Source organism: Mustela nivalis (assembly GCF_964662115.1).
Source record: "Mustela nivalis genome assembly, chromosome: 16".
NCBI lineage: Eukaryota > Metazoa > Chordata > Mammalia > Carnivora > Mustelidae > Mustela > Mustela nivalis.
Window position 1 is genome coordinate 23,987,008 of NC_139035.1, and position 17,673 is coordinate 24,004,680.

Sequence of the window (17,673 nt, forward strand, 5' to 3'; positions counted from 1 at the left end):
ACCTGGGTGGTCAGTGGGTTAAAGCCTCTGCCTTCGGCTCAGGTCATGACCCCAGGGTCATGAGATAGAGCCCTACATTGGGTTCTCTGCTCAGCAGGGAGCCTGCTTCCTCCTCTCTCGCTGCCTGCCTCTCTGCCTACTAGTAATCTCTGTCTGTCAAATAAATAAAAAAAATCTTAAAAGTTAAAAGGTTAAAAAGGGTATGATAATGACGAGTTTGTCTCCTTCACATTCTGACCCACTGGGTCCCCAGTTTTCTCCTCAGAAGCAACCACTGCTAAAGCTTCTTCTGTATAGTTCTAGGGTTACACACACACACACACACACACACACACACACAAATATATACTCATACACAGTTATATGCATATGGCATATTTTTACCCAAATCATAGTACAATATACATGTATTTCTGACTTGCTCCCTGCCCCCAACTCCTTAATAATGTATCTTGGAAGTTGTTTCAAATTACTACACACACAGAGCTACTTTTTTCTTGATAGGGGCATGCCTCGTAGTCCATCATGCAGACTTAACATGAATCATTTAAATCATCTCCTCCGGATGGCTATTTCGGTTGGGTTTGCTCTTGTGTTATTATAAACAAAACTATTACTTTCACAAGACTTGCTAATATACATGGCAATCCCTAGCCCTCCTCTTCTAACACTGTTCCTTCCCCAGGAACAGCTACTTTTATCTCTTTTAGCCAGTTCTTTTGGTAGTTACCATCAAATCTTAAATAATATGGTTGTATTGATAGTTACAATTTTTCCCATTTTAGACATCGTTTTTTGACTTTCCTCTAAGGAAGATAAGAATTTGATTCTTTCCTCTATTACTACCCTAGAAGGTGCACAGATACTTCCTACCCTCTCACAGTCCCTATTTAGTTCCATAGTAATTTTGGTAAGGATAAGCAATATTGTGACTACATGTGCTATGCAGAGTGTAGTCACACCGTGAATCCTACATAGGATACGTAGGATATAGGATACAGGTCAGGAGGAAAGATCCTGAAGGCAGGCTGCCCAAAGTTCAAATCCTATCTTTGCCATTTGTTAGCTGCCTAGGTATTTAGACAAGTTACTTAACCACGATATGCCAGTCTTCTTACCTATAAATCAGTACCTTGTAGATTTACAAAGATTAAAAATTTAGTATATACAAAGTGCCTAATATGTAAAAGGTGCTATACAACCATTCTCTATGTCCTGAACTACATTTTTGTTTTTCCTGTAATTGTTGCCTGATTATTATTCATTTGTTTAAATTTCTATATGCTTATTGTTAATTCAATCCCAAATTTGCTTTAGTCCTATTTTTGTTGTTTAAATTCACACCATTATATCAATTTTGTCTTCTTGGAGAAGTCTTTTCTATAGCCTTCTGACTACTGTAATCTGAACTGGCTGTCTCGTTTTACAGCTGGTATTGTTGTTTATTTAACTCAGCTCTCGCTATAGTATTTTCCTAAGGGGGTCCCTTTGTCTTCTCCCTTGTGTTGGATCTCTTATCCTATATTCCACATCCTACTCACTCCCGGTGAAGAATAGATTCCATTAGCTTTAGGAGAAATGATGTGTAGGAGGTAATTTTTTGTTTAAATCTTGTATGCCTGAAAATGTCTATTTTATTCTCATGTGTGAATAATGGCTTATAGCTAAACATAGAATTCTAAGTTGGAAGTTATTTTCCTTCAGAAATTTGAGGACACTCTTCATTGTTTCCTAGCTTCTGATGTTGCTGAAAGGAAGTCTTAGGCCATTCTGATTTCTGATCCTTAGAATATAATCTGTTTGTTCTTTCTTTGGAATTTTGTAAGACTGTCTCTATGTTGAGATGCCTGGGTAGCTCAATTGGTTAAGCATCTGCCTTTGGCTCAGGTCGTGATCCCAGGGTCCTGGAACTGAGTTCCTCCTTGCTCAGGAGGGAGCCTGCTTCTCCCTCTGCCTGCCGCTCTCCCTGCTTGTACTCTCTCTCTCTCTCTCTCTCTCTTTCTCTTTCTGACAAATAAATCATTTAAAATATTTAATTTTTTAAAAAGGAAAAGAAAAAAAGACTGTTTCTATGTCACTAACAACAAATTAAAATTGAAATTTCCCCAAAAAATGTGACTTGCCATAGGAAGCTCTTTCAATCTGGAAACCCTCATCTTCACTTATGGGAAATTTTCTTGAATTACTTTGCTAATGATTTCCTTTCCTTGTTTTTCTTTTTCTGGAAGTCATTGTTTTCATGTGGGACTTCCTAGACTAGCACTCTAATTATTTTATCTTTTTTCCCCTCTACTTTCTGGGATATTTCCTTATTTTCATCTTTTAATCCTTCTATTGAGTTTTATTTGTTACAATTTTTTTTCAATACACGGAAGCTCTTGGGCTTTGTATCACATTCAGTTCTAATCTCATGTATGTAGTGTTTTATCTGTCTGATAGTGATGCTTTTTCTTTACATTTTCTATTCCCTGCCTGTCTCTGTTCCTCCAAGTTTCTTTTTTCCTTTTGTTTGTTTTGGTTTTTCTCTTTCATGTTGGAGGCTTTTCTTCAGATGTCTACTAGTGTTGGGAATGTCCCTATCGTGAGATCTTTCCTCTTAGGATGATTAAAATCCCCAAACACTACTCTTCCAGTCTTTTGCCTGAAGGGTAGGGGCAAGCGAGGAAAGACAGATGGAGGGGGTCTCATCATTCTGTCTGCAGATGCTCACTTAATTTCCTTGTATTTGGAAAGTGTTCTGTACTCTCAGTTTTGCCTGGTATGCCCCAGCCCAGAGACTCTTAGGTTCCCACCCTGACTCTCCCCAGGGTGGGGCGGAATTAGGAGGCAGGGGTGGGAAGAGTAATTGCTCAGTGGAATGGGGAAGAGGAGACCTAGGGATCTCTTCCATTTGTTCCTGATACCAGCAATTCCTGAACTATTTAAAGATTCTGTAGTGATAATCAGGTTTGTTCTTAGCTTTCTTCATTGCCAGACTAAGATTTGGCTTTCTCAAGTCAGCTAGGTTATTTACCACATTCCGTTCGCTTTTCAGCTTTCAATTTATTGTTGTTATTATTATTTCATCTGGTTGCTCTCTTCCCTCTCATTGGCCTTACCCTTCAAGCACCGTGTCTTTAAAAGAAAATCCCTTTACTATATAGTTATCATGGAGTTTCTGGAAGGAATACAATTAGATGCTTATGTTCAAACCACCTTTTTCTTCCCAGAAGTACAAAGTCATTCTTTTTTTTTTTTTTAAGATTTTATTTATTTATTTGACAGAGATCACAAGTAGGCAGAGAGGCAGGCAGAGAGAGAAGGGGAAGCAGGCTCCCTGCTGAGCAGGGAGCCCGACATGGGGCTCGACCCCAGGACTCTGGGATCATGACCTGAGCCGAAGGCAAAGGCTTTAACCCACTGAGCCACCCAGGCGCCCCATCCAAAGTCATTCTTGAGTGCTCACGCCACTCAGTCCTCCTCCCCACTCAATTCTCCAACCACCACTCTAGTGTGCTATGATTAATACTGCATTAGGGCTAGTCCTAAGAGGCTGCTCGCCTGGGCATCACATGGTAAGAGGATTCTACTCAAGCACTCTTGGGCATGGATCCCCTTATAGCTTGAAGGTACAGGCTGGGTTGTATTGAGTTGCATGTACATGGGGCGTCTCACGATGTGGGACCAAATTTGAAAATTCTAGCCTGGAATGCTAGATTGTTAAAAATATATAGTCAAGGTGGAGGCACACAACCTATTTTATTTTGGTGTGTTTAAAAAAAAAAAAGTTTGTTAGAGACTAACTTAAATATTAAGACATCAGATACAGCTTTGTAATAAACCCAGCAAGCAGCTGGTCCACAACTCTTTCTTCGCCTGGTCTTCTGCCTTTACAACAACCCTGACAATAGCCTATACAAATGACCTACACAAATCAGAAAAGGAATCTCTCATTTAGGAACTTTACTGCCATCTGCTGGAAATTTAATGAAATAACTACAAATCAATGCCCTGAGCCTCCCCCTGGTCCTTGGGCAATTCCAAGTAGCAGTGCGTTGGAACCACCTTCATAGAAGTGAATAAATCTCTGCTGTACCAGAATGAGGATGGGGAAGAGGATAAAAGAACAAACTGGAAACCCAAACTTGCATTTACAAGTCGAAAGGAACTGTGATCTGGCACCCTGACTTAAAATGAGAACTGATGTCCTCAGAGAAAAAACTGTTCTACTCATCTAAATCCAGCTCATCGGAGTAAAATAAAAAATTGGCTTTAGTAGGTTAGCTTGAGAACTGAAGAACTAGTTTTTATTTTATTCCTACTAGTTTTGAGTTCTAAATAACTTCCAAAAGAAATCTAGGAACGTGTGAAAAAGTTAACTGACAGTGTGGAATTCAGTTGGCTAACAAACGCAAGCTACCTCTTTCCAGTGGACAAACCTGATTAAATCAGGTTGGCAGGCAAGTCGGTTCTGTTACGATGCTTGTACTGAAAATGTGAACATTACGCCACAGCTGACATAACAGGGCACAACCTGTGATTATGTGAATTTGTTTGTTTATGCATGATTTCGTCTGTGAGAAACACTAGGTGAACAAAGAACAGTGTGCCCAGCTGAAGCAAGCCACAGAGGAACACACAAAATGCTCGGACACGTAATACTTCAAACCCCTACCAGCTACCGCACTTCACCATGTGTGCCACAAGCCACGCTCTCCCACGTATAGTGGGACAGCAATGTTCTATTCAGGTGCCAAAACCCCTCGCCCCAACACTTCATATCAACTTATAAATTATTCTGATGCTGGGCGCCTGGGTGGCTCAGTGGGTTAAGCCACTGCCTTGGGCTCAGGTCATGATCTCAGAGAGCCTGCTTCCCTCTCACTCTGCCTGCCTCTCTGCCTACTTGTGATCTCTGTCAAATAAATAAATAAAATCTTTTAAAAAAAATTTATTCTGATGCCTACTGCCACAAGTAAATTTCTCAGGTTTTTTTCAAGGTAAAGTACTATATTTATTCTAGTATTTATATATTTTGCAACCACTTAACACATGTAAAAATGTGCTACTATTTTTATCTAGTTTCCATCCTTTTTAATGTGTCATTGACCAAGTTTTTTAGTACAGTGCCTCTGATCCCCTTCTTCCCTAAGCCCTGTGATTTTTATTGTGCAATTTTGCATAGTGTTGTGATTTTTAGAAATACATATGCCACATTCTAGAACTCACTGTATGTGGCTATTTTAACCTAGAGTCAAGCCCATTCTTTGAGGATATTATCATCAGCATTACCTGCATATCTTAGAGAATTTTACAGACTTCAAATAATTAACATATACTGGTTCATGGTTTTTAAGAGAACTCAAAACTACCTAACCAAAAGCTTCCAGGGACATATTCCAGGGTCTTCCATCTTAACTATTCATGGTATTTTTGATAATTCTTGAATTCATTTGACCTTTCCTCAAAAATGTATATATCACTGAAATCTAGAAATTATAGAGTGTAAGTATAAAGGCTAGATATTATGCAGCTATCTAAGCATGAGCTTACTTACTAAATGTTGGTGATAGTCCTAGTTTATTAAGACATTTAAAAAAAAAAACAAGGGCTGCCATTATCCACTGAACTCTAACATTCTGAGCTAAAAATATCAGGCTACTGATTCCTTTTCATAACTGTTTTGGTCATTTAAATATGTATTACCCTAAATTGCAAGCTCTGCCTATACAGAGTTTTATATAGATAAATATATATTATAAATCCATTATATATTATGTCATATTATATATCATATACATATATTTATAAAAGTTTAGTATTAGTCCATTTATATTTATATTAGCCAATTTATATTACCCTGAAGCACAAGACCTGTTCTATTGGTTTTATATATATATTATATAAAATATTATATTATGCATATTATATATATATGTTTAATATTAGCTAATCTAAATATTGAGTACTATACACAGGAATTATTTATTGGCATTTTTAATTCTATTATTTGAAGGATTAAATGGAAGGACATATTTTTATATTAAATCTTTATTATTCACATGTCCCCTTCTTTCAATATTATTATTACCACCCTATTTATCCATTACCACCCTATATATTTACAAATGCTATATATTTCTGGCACCTTGAAAATATCTCAAAAATTATCTAGATACTCCTAATAATGTCTTGGAAATAAAAAGAGGCTCATCATTTGTTTATACATAAAGTTAGAACTGAGGCTACTTTAACAGAGAAAGAAGATCAGAGTTAAAGCTAAGGTTTGAATAATCAGTATCCTCTAATAATTTTGATTAAAAGAGTTACATTTAATAATAATTTTATAATCAGCTTAGGGAGGATATTCTGCTTTAATATTAATTTTCTTCAAAGTTGCCTCAGCTTTTTATCACTTAGGTTAAAAAACTGAGCAATCCATGGGGAGCCTGGGTGACTCACTGGGTTAAGCCTCCGCCTTCGGCTCAGGTCATGATCTCAGGGTCCTGGGATCGAGTCCCACATCAGGCTCTCTGTTCAGGTGGGAGTCTGCTTCCCTTCCTCTCTCTCTCTGCCTGCCTCTCCGCCTACTTGTGATTTCTGGCTGTCAAATAAATAAATAAAATCTTAAAACAAACAAACAAAAAAACAATGAAACAAAACAAAACAAAAAAAACCCTTAGCAATCCATAGGTACAGGGTTGGCTTTTCCTCAATGTTTTTCCAATTTGGTCCCTTTTCTGATGGTATTTTAAAATTTTGGGCTTCTTCATTTACATAAACATAAGAATTGTGGACAGCTAACTTTGCCTCTAAAAGGCTTGAAATATTCTCTCCTAGGGTTTGCTAGTGTATATCAAAGGCATACTATGTTGGATTATAATTTTTTGCATATTTATCAAATGCTTCTGGGTTTTGAGGAGTCCATGATATGGAAGCATATATACTTATCACAGACACAGTTTTTTAAAAATCTAGTGATTTTGTAAGAAAGACCATTGGGGAAACTTTATGATTTTATCATAATATAATAAAACAGAGACATGAGACTCTGCAGTTTTGAGGTACCAGATGTCTGGCTTTGAATTTGCCAGTTCAATTCGAACCTTCTGTCTGAGAATTGAGAAAGTACGGAGTTATGGGTGTTTGGCATTTTCTAACTAATCCAGCTTTTTGGTTATGTTTATGTTTACATTATGCTTATCACATTTATGATGTTACCTGCAACTAAGTATTCTTGCTCGTTTCAGGCTCGAACTTAGTTTTGCCCATCTAAGCCACGAGAGTGTGAACCTTCCTGTTATGTCAGAGAAATGCTGTAAACAGAACGGACAGTGCCCAGCTCACCTGTGTGCTATCCTATCCACCAGCCATAGACAATATATGGTAGTAGATATGGTTTCCTCCATCAATGTACACTTTACAAAAATGCTGCCCATTGCTCCGCTTTCCCCCTTCCCCTATCTCCCAGTGTTATTTGAAGGTATTTGATGGTTTTCTTTTCTTTATGATTTCATTCATTCATTTTAGGAAAAGAGAGCAAGAGTGTGAGCAGGGGGAAGGGCAGAGGAAGAGAGAGAATCTCAAGCAGGCTTCCTGCTAAGTGTGGAGCCTGATGCGGGCCTCGATCCCAGGACCCTGCGATCATGACCTAAGCCAAAGGCAGATGCTTAACCAGCTAAGCCAGATAGGCCTTTTTTTTTTTTTTTAAAGCTGAATTCATGTAGGTTACATTTACATTGAAAATTAAACTTTACTAGTTCTAGTTCACGTGGTCAACTTAGATATCTCCCATATTGTTAGTATGCAGACCCTAATATCTGAAGAAATAATTTCCTTTTGAAAATTACGCTAATCATTCTTTGTATGGTTTAAATTTGAAAAATCTTTGATGAACAAATTAAAATCTGGTATTGTCACCAGGGTTAAGTAGTTTTTTCCAGGTTTTCAAAGTTGAGAGGAGTGCTCTAGAGATGATGTTCATATGCCTTAAGAAAACATCTCATGGGGCGCCTGGGTAGCTCAGTGGGTTAAGCCGCTGCCTTCGGCTCAGGTCATGATCTCAGGGTCCTGGGATTGAGCCCCGCGTTGGGCTCTCTGCTCAGCAGGGAGCCCACTTCCTCCTCTCTCTCTGCCTGCCTCTCTGCCTGCTTGTCATCTCTCTCTGTCAAATAAATAAATAAAATCTTAAAAAAAAAAAAAAAAGAAAAGAAAACATCTCATTTTCAGTGGGGAAGAATTTGGTATATCAAAATCTGTGTCAAATGCCAGTTTATACGTAAATTTTAGTACCACTCGCAACTCGGCTGCCTCATACCCCATACACACTTCTTTTCCCTGTTTCTGACATTTATTAGGTACTCATCAGTATAAATTTGCCCATGTTAAACAACGTCTAAGGCACAAATATATGCCTTTCCATCTTTTTACATTACAAAGTTCTCTAACCAGTTTGAAATCTCTGATGTACAGTTACATTGGCAGCCACTATAAAAGTTCTTCCCAGATCTTTTACTGTCCAAGAGCTCCTTTCTGTTTTAAATCCTCTGAAGTAGAGTAAAAGGGACATGTTTTTCATGAGTGGGCATTTCTCCATAGATGACTGTCTCATACTTGAAAACAAAGTGTGTTCTATGATTTTACATCTGCAAAACCAGATCAGTGTTTGGGGTTCCTCTACAGAAGAAGAACAAAGAGAATCTAGAGCTTGCAAAGTACAAGAACCACGCCAAGACCAGAAGGGTTGCCCCATACACCCTTGATGCAACTGTCTTATTTGGAAACAAAATTCTGGATTTTTGTTCTCATTGCTAGTGCTTCTTCATCTTCTTAACCTCTATATGTCATTCCAGGACTTCATCTTCTACCTACACACATTTCCCTGGTGATTTCATTTAACCTCATGGCTTTTAATATACCATCTCTTTGCTAAAGGTCTACAACTGCTATCTCCAGTCTGTACTTCTCTCTTGATTTCTACTTGGGTGTCTAATAAGACTGTCAAACTCAGTATGTCCAAAATTGAGCTCCTGGTCAATCCCATTTTCAAATGTGCTCTTCCTAGTCCATCCCATTTAAGAAAAAAATCACAATTTCATTCCCCTAGCTGCTCTATCCAAAATTCTTCACTCTTCTACTTCTTATGTCCCACATCCAATCCAACAAGGACATTCTGTTGGTTCTACCTTCAAATCCAGAATCTGGCCACTTCTCAGCCCTTCCACTACAACCACTGCAGCCCAAGTGCTAGCATCTCTTGTGTAGATTATTGCCGCGGCATCTGAACCGGTCTCTGAATTCTCATTCTTGCATTCTTACTCATACTAGAGAAGCCAGTGGCTCCCCATCTCACAGAGTAGAAGCCAAAGCCATTATGATGACCTCCAACACCATCATGATCTGCTTGCCAAAGAGCTCAGTGATGTCATGATCTACTACTCTCCCCGTTGTTCATTCCATGCCAGCATCACTGCACATTCTTCTTCTGTTCCTGCAATACCTCAAGCATATTCCTACATTATACTAGCTGTTTCTTTTGGTGGAACACCTCACCTTCAAGTAGCCACATGACTTACTCATTATTTTACCAGATTTTTACTCAAATGTCACTTAACAAGAGGCATTCCTTGGTCACCTTAGCTAAAATTACACTTCCTTCACACTTCTTATCCCCATTCCCTATTTTGTTTATTTCTTTGTACTCATCACCACCTAGCATAGCATAAATTCCACTTACTACCCTTGCTTATTATTGTCTGTTATTCCTCAACAGAATGTAAGCTCCACAAAGGGACAGATCGGTGTCTATTTTTTTCACTGTTATATCTTGAGTGCCTAGAACAGCATCTGGCACATAGTTGTCACCCAATAACTATTTGCTGCATAAATGAAAGGGTTTTTAAAAAATAAAAAATAGGGAGGCCTGGGTGGCTCAGTTGGTTAAGCGGCTGCCTTCGGCTCAGGTCATGATCCCAGTGACCTGGGATCAAGTCCCACATCCGGCTCCTTGTTCGGCAGGGAGCCTGCTTCTCCCTCTGCCTTTGCCTGCCACTCTGTCTGCCTGTGCTCACTCGCTCTCTCTCCCTCTCTCTTACAAATAAATAAATAAAATCTTGAAAAAAAAATAAAAGCCACACAATATGCCACAATAACAACACATACTCTAATTAGTCATCAATAATCTATCTTCCTAACTACCTAAGAATCTTCCAAAGGCAGAGATTTTATCTTACATCCCTTTTCATTCTTAGGGATTGGGATAGAATGTTATATATAATAGAATGTTACATATACTCAGCTAAATACTTGAAGCAGAAAATTTTGCCTAAAGACAAATCCCTAGGAGACAAAGGTAGAACAGAATAATTATCTAATTCAACATTAGACTGGCATGTAAGGAAGGATGGCTCTAAAAGTAGTCTTTTCCCCTCTGATACTTATGAGCCATAGCTTCCTGTGCTAATTTAGGACATCCACTCTGAAAATGATCATGGACATCATGAATCTGGATGGCTACCGCACTTGTAGTCAAGGACAGAGGTACAAGGTTGGCTCTGGACTAGACAACTTGGCCACTCATCTTAGTTTATCTCTGGGACCAGCATCTGGAATGGTGGAGATTTTTAAAGAATCACTATATAGTTCTCTCTTCTATAAAACTGTTATAAATCTTCAGACTATGATTATACTTCCTCAAAAGTAAGTGACTTTTGTGGGCCAAAGCTCAAACAGTCAAAGGTCCCTGGAGAAGTGGCAAAGAGAGTCATCAACCTAACATTACAAGTAATGACAGCAAAAGAGGTGAAAGAAGGTGACTCTTAGCCAGTACAAGCCACACAGAGCCTATATATGAAATACAAATGGGCTACAAAATGGTTACGCCCAGACAAGTTTGCAATGTAATTTAGGCTCACACCTAAACTGGTTTGAACACATGTTAAGGAAGTACAGTGGAAATAAGATGAGAGGAAATCTTGATTTTCCCAAGAATGAATCCTTGGAGAAAAGTGTTTGTTCACCTAATTTCTAGAAAAGTACAATTGTTACAGGATAAGAAAATAATAATAAATAATGGATTCAGGTTCTGACCAAGAGTTCTGAGTTCCATTTAGAGAATGAAAAGAAATAAAGAAAAAGGCAAAACAACAACAACCCAACAAAACAAACAAAAAATCCCCAAAACAAACAAACAAAAAACCCCAACCCCAAAAACCAAACTCCGATTTTCTTTCTTTCTTTTTTTTTTAAAGATTTATTTATTTGACAGAGAGAGAGATCACAAGTAGATGGAGAGGCAGGCAGAGAGAGAGAGAGGGAAGCAACCTCCCTGCTGAGCAGAGAGCCCGATGCAGGACTCGATCCCAGGACCCTGAGATCATGACCTGAGCCGAAGGCAGCGGCTTAACCCACTGAGCCACCCAGGCGCCCCAGATTTTCTTTTTTTTTAAATGGCAGGATTTCCCTTGTTTTTAAAGATTTTATTTATTTATTTATTTGACAGACAGAGATCACAAGTAGGCAGAGAGGCAGGCAGAGAGATTGACGGGGAAGCAGGCTCTCCACCGAGCAGAGAGCCTGATGCAGGGCTCAATCCTAGGACCCTGGGATCACGACCTGAGCCGAAGGCAGAGGCTTTAACCCATTGAGCCACCCAGATGCCCCCAAACTCTGATTTTCAAAAATACAACCAAACTCACAGAGTAATCCATGTTAAACAACATAGAGACAATAAATGATTCCATATTATCTACCTATCAAATGTCCAAGACTTAATGTCTAGGTTCACCAAGCAAATGAGAATACAACAATGCAAAGCACCAAAGCACTCCCTACTTTTCATATTCTTTTATCATATTTAATCTTAATTATGCTTCTTTAAAATTACCTGACCTAATAATCTAAATATCCACTGGTAAGCACACAAATCATCAAGCAGCACAGAAAAAATGTTGTTTTGATATTGACGTTAATTCCTTTGGTATATAACAACTGAAGTTTTTTTGGTTTTTTCTCCCCCACCCCATTTCTCCCTTCTGTCACCCACTCCAACCATGAATATAACTTACGTGGGACATGTAAAATTAGCTCAGCTAAATTAGCCTGATCCAACATTACATAAAGCAGCATCAGTAGCTGTGTGAACAGGACACAAACTACTTAATACCAAGTTTCAACACAACACTGGCTCCCCAATGACCCTCAGTGCTTCAACAAGATCGCTTAATCTTCTTTCAAAATTTAAAGCCAAGGAAAAACTCAGAAATAACACTTGACCTAGGAAGGGAAAGCAAAGGTACTAGCACCCAGATAAATTTTCTCTCTGTAAAATAACTTTGTCTCCACCTGGTTGTAAAGAACAGAACTTTCTAATGACTACTAACTGCACGTTAACATACTATAGTTCAACATTCTTACTTAAAAGGAAAAACAGGATGTTTTGTGTTATCTTAACCCTTAATAAGAAGTCCATAAATTACCAGATAAAAGCTAGGAATTTTTTCCTTTTATTAGCTTACCCAGTTTGGTGGCGCCCTCTGGTGGGTACTCAGGAAACTGGCCCTCGGAAGGGACACTGACGGTTCTCCTCAGGCATCGCCCTTTGGTGGAATCTGTCTGCTGCTCCTGTCCTCCCTCCACAGGTATCTAGAGAACCAAAAGAAAAGGAGATGAAACTTGCCATAACTACCTTCTGACTGAATAATATTTTTAGTTAATAAAGACAGGAGTGTGTAATCATTAGAGCATAGTAGACAAAGCATAGGACTCAAGTAGTAATAATGGTAAGATATTACCAACCCTTTGTCAGGAAGTATTTCTTTAAAAAGAAACCTGAAAGATCTGGAAAGGTGAGTATGTAAATTAGCTTACCTGAAGTACATACAAGTCATATCCAGGTGTGTACCTGCTTTGGGAGCTCTGAAAACAAAACACCCACACAAATAAAAGATTCTTTTATATCAGAAACTAGTTTGCAAGCTCCAATTCTGGCCACTGCTCAAGAAGGTAAATGGAAATCAAAGCCAACCAGAGAGACTTAGCTGCAAAACTCAATTTAAGGAAGGTTTTGTTACATAAAAGGAGTAAAATCACCCAAATTCTCTTCAATTTTATAATTAAGCATTTGGAGATAGTGAATAAAACACATTTCAGTGGAAACTTGTATAGCTACTTAGATAAAAAGGCGTATTTTCTTCTAAAAGTGAGATTAGTTTTTAAAATCCTAAAAAATTTTTTGCTGGTATAATTTCAGGAACATATCAAGTGTTGTTTGTATATATGAGCTAAGAACTATGAATGGAGCAAAAGCTCCCTAATACCAATAACTATCTTAAAACTTACTCCCAGATTATAATTGTAAAGTAATGCAATGACCCTAAGTTCCTTTGGGGAGGGGGGTAAAAGATTATGCTAAAAGATTAAATCATTTTAGTTTCATGGGAGAGGGCAAAGACTTTTCACAAAGATATTTTACCAGAATTAACAACAGTATTGGTAACATCTTAAATCATTTGGCAAAATGAGTCAGTAATTAAATATAGTTCCCAATTTCTTCTGGCTCCAATATTGAAATTTCAACAAATTTCAATAATAATGATTAGCACTGAGTTCTTACTTTGCTCAAGGCTAAGGAATTTATGTGTGTGACATTATGAGCAAGTCGTTTTTATTATCATCCCCTTTTTACAGGTGAGGAATAATTTATTTCTCCAAATGATTACAGTGGACACATAGAAGATGGACATCAACTAATCCAGAAAAATTGGGATAGATATAGTCTTAACAGTAATATGGCTCCTGCCTTGCCTCAGTAGCCCTACCCCTACAACTGGGGTCATGGGTATGATAGGAAGGGAAACACTCTGTGTTATGGAGAATCTGAAGGGCAAAGTCCTAATATCTTCATAGAAACCGAAAGTTTGCACACTCTTTATAGGACCAAAAAAAGCGGTAACTATGGCTACCGCTTGCACATTTAGAAACCACAAGGCAGAATGAAGAAAGGTAAAATTCTAAAACAGAAGGGGAGACCAAATAATAGCATCAAAAAGACATGAACTCTTCCAAAAGTACTCCAAAATATAAGACTTTACGAACAGGGATGCTGGCTGGAGTGGCTCAGTTGGTTAAGCTGCTGCCTTTGGCTCAGATCATGAGCCCCGAGTCCTGGGAGTGGGTCCTGCATTGGGCTCCTTGCTCAGCAGGGAGTCTGCTTCTCTCTCTGCCTCTGCCTGCCACTCTGCCTGCTTGTGCGCTCTCTTTCTCTCTCTGACAAATAAATAAATAAAAATTTTTAAAAAAGACTTTATGAACAGTAAGCTAAATCATCCATCCATCTTCAGGAGAGAAATTACACTATCTCTACTTGAGTAATTAAAAGAGTAGTACCAAGAGGTTAGATAACTCCTGCCTAGTTAAGAAAGACAAAAATATATTCTCGACCCACCTTCAAAGTGGGATAGAATGGGAATAAATGTTGGAAAGAAATCGTTTGAATCTTTGAACAAACAGATGAACCTAAATAAACATGGCCATTTTTGCTATAGCTCTATAAATGCCTATTATCTGAAATAAGCCACACAGGGGAAAAAAAAAAAAAAAAAAGAACCCAGTGGTTATTTTTTATATTTTAGGAAGGATTGACCCATAATGATCTTTTCTGTGGAAATGTATAGTAACTGTATCCAGAAAAAAGAAAGAAACAGCTTAAACTATCCCTATGCTTTGTCTCTAATATTATTTAAGGAAGAGAAAAATAAAATATACCAAACTCCGTATTTGGGCCTAAAATTCACTCACACAACTATTTTGTCAATGTTTTAATGTAGATTCTTTGCCTCTCATTCTTGAAACTTAAAATATGATCAGTTTTATTCAAAGTATCACTCTTACAGGTTAGGGCATTTAACCTCTGACTCAGGATATGAGAGAGAACAGTGTTGACTTTTACTTTAATAATATTCTTAAGAATATTTTACTTTTACAACACTATTGATTGATTCTTACCTAAAATATTTTTTTAAAGCCTATTGATCTACTCTTTGAAAATTAGAGGGATCATATTCCAAGGATCTTCAAATGAACTAAGCTGGAGTTCACAAATCTTAGAACACAGCCAGAAGAATCCATTTTAGAAAGTCAACTTTAGAAAAGCAATTTTGTTCTTTCTGATTGCCCTAATTCAGTTTACTAGTTCACATTTGCTTGTTTATACTGAATAAGTCCTTAAATATTACTATCTTCCTGGTTTTAAAACACAAGAGGAATTTTTCTTTTCTTCTTCTTCTTTTGCTTTTGTTTTTTTTAATCTCTTTGCCTTTATACTATACTTCTGAATGCTCTTTTTCCTCAGGGGAGCAGGGAGGTTGGATCAAGTGCTCTAATTAATTCCATTTTAAAGATTTATTTATTTATTTGAGAAGAGAGAGAGAATGTTGGTGGGTGGTGGTGGGAGGTAATCTGAAGCAGACTCAATGCTGAGCCCAACACAGGACTAGATCCCAAGACCACAAGATCATGACCTGAGTCAAAAAGCAAGAGTCAGATGCTTAGCTGACTGAGCCCCCCAGGGACCTCTTAATTCATTCCATTTTAGATGAGGAAAGAACGTAGTAGGGAGTAAATGGCTTCTCAGGCTTTTAAGATTTGTTAATAACAAAGTCCAACTGAATCTCTGACTCCTGGTCCTCTTTGTTAGTTCGAAAGCATCCATGGCAATGAAAAGCAATACGGCGCAAATAAATCAGGCTACTTAGAAAACATTATATGTATAACATACATCTCTACATTGTCTGCAAAATCCCCCTTCGTTTTGTTTAGAATTATATAGGAATCATTTTTATTTTATTTCAATCTGAGTACATACACATTACACAGATAGTCAAGTACAGGAAACCAAGATCATACTAACAGCAAAAGAAAGCAGTCCTGGGGCGCGTGCCTGGCGCAGTTGGTAGGTAGAACATGAGGCTTGAGATAGTGACTTCAAGCCCCATGCTGGGTGTGGAGCCTACTTAAAAAAAGGAAAGAAAGCAGTTCCTAAAGAATGCTTTAAAAATGTTGGTGTCAAACAAACAAACAAATAAATAAAATAAATAAAATAAAAATGTTGGTGTCTATCCTTAGACAGGCTTTTTAATTTTAAAAAGGGGTGGGGGGCGCCTGGGTGGCTCAGTGGGTTAAGCCTCTGCCTTCAGCTCAGGTCATGATCCCAGGGTCCTGGGATCGAGTCCCACATCAGGCTCTCTGCTCAGCGGAGAGCTTGCTTCCCCCTTTCTCTCTGCTTGCCTCTCTGCCTACTTGTGATCTCTGTCTGTCAAATAAATAAATAAAATCTTTAAAAAAAAAAAAAAAGTACTTCCTCAGCTTTCTTATCTCCTTAAATAGTGGCTCTCAAAGCAAGTGGCTAATCTAGGCCCCAGCACCAGCATCAGCATCACCCGGGAAATTGTTAGAAATACACATCCTCAGGGCCTACCCACAACCTATTGAATCAGAAATCCTGCGGGGGGGCGGGGTGGGGTACAGCCCAGAAACACATGTTTTAACATGCCTGCAATTGATTCATGTGCTTACTAGGGCTGAGAATCACTGCCCTGAAGTGTTCTTTCCTTCCTATCCTGGCTAAGCTTCTCCAAGTATCATCCATGACAGAGGTTCTCAACCTTGGCTGCAAATTATAATCACCTAACGGAGCTGTAAAAACACTGATGCCTAGACCACTCCTAAACATGTTGAGTTCAGGGGCTGGAGTGAAGCCTGGGTACCGAAATTTTTAAAACTTCCCAGGTCACTCTAACGTGCAAGGAAAGTTGGGAACCATAGACCTACTCTCAGTCCCTCTAGCACCAATTATTCATTTATTAATCCTTGACCACCAGTACTAAGTGGTGTGGAGGGATAAATGTGGAGACATAAATAAAATCATTTAGCTTTACTAACTCCCCCAACTTCTACATGTCTGAGGCTTGATCTTTCTTGGTCTCTCAAGCTAGGGTGGTAAGGCTTTAAAGAGGTCTCTCACTGGAGTCAGGTCTCTGTCATTGTTCAGGACAACCACTTGAATCTCCACTTTCTTCTCAAGACTTCAGTCATTCTCTGAAATACCTAAGTAGTCTTGCCCGGAGCATGTGTAGTCCGGCCCTTGGCCAAAGACTTGCCAGTATCTTTTCCAGCAGATTCTAGCACTTTCACCTATAGAATTCTGCTCTCTGCCTCCTCAGCACTATGCTTGGACTTCAGGCAGGGGAGCACAGTTGGAAAATGGTACATAGCAGTAAGCGAATGCAATGGAGATGACCACTGTCTTTGGCTGTGTATTGTCCAATGCTTGAAAACATATTATATAAATATATATAATCTCTAGTTTTATGGATTTGGTTGTGTTTTTTTATTATTGTTTGTTTGGTTGTTTTTTTTTTAAACAATGGGAGGGCTATTCTTGTACCAGTTAGTCCATCATGGCTGGTGCCCAAACCTCTTACTATCTCTTACCCAAACTACTAATACATCTTTTTATTGATGATGTTCTGCCCCTTAAATCTAACCTTTACATTGTCATCAGAGTTTTTCCAAAATGCAAATCTGCAAATGCAAATCTGATCACGTCACTGTTCTCCTTCACCTCCAGCTGTGGTTTTCCAAGGCATGATGGTATGTTTGTATGTATGAAGTATGTGACAGCAGGGAGCTATCTCT

The 17,673-nt window shown here is 38.4% G+C and overlaps 1 protein-coding gene across 8 annotated transcripts in view; it reads right to left on the reverse strand.

Annotated features, from left to right (window-relative positions):
- Window positions 1-17,673, reverse strand: part of RASAL2 (RAS protein activator like 2) — a gene marked incomplete at its 5' end in the record, with an annotated part of 358,965 nt that overhangs the window by 158,807 nt on the left and 182,485 nt on the right. For all 8 annotated transcript variants that reach the window (XM_082704136.1, XM_082704135.1, XM_082704134.1 and 5 more), the window contains one exon: window positions 12,495-12,621. In XM_082704136.1, the coding sequence (XP_082560262.1) occupies window positions 12,495-12,621 (127 nt within the window). The remainder of the gene's footprint in view (window positions 1-12,494; window positions 12,622-17,673) is intronic.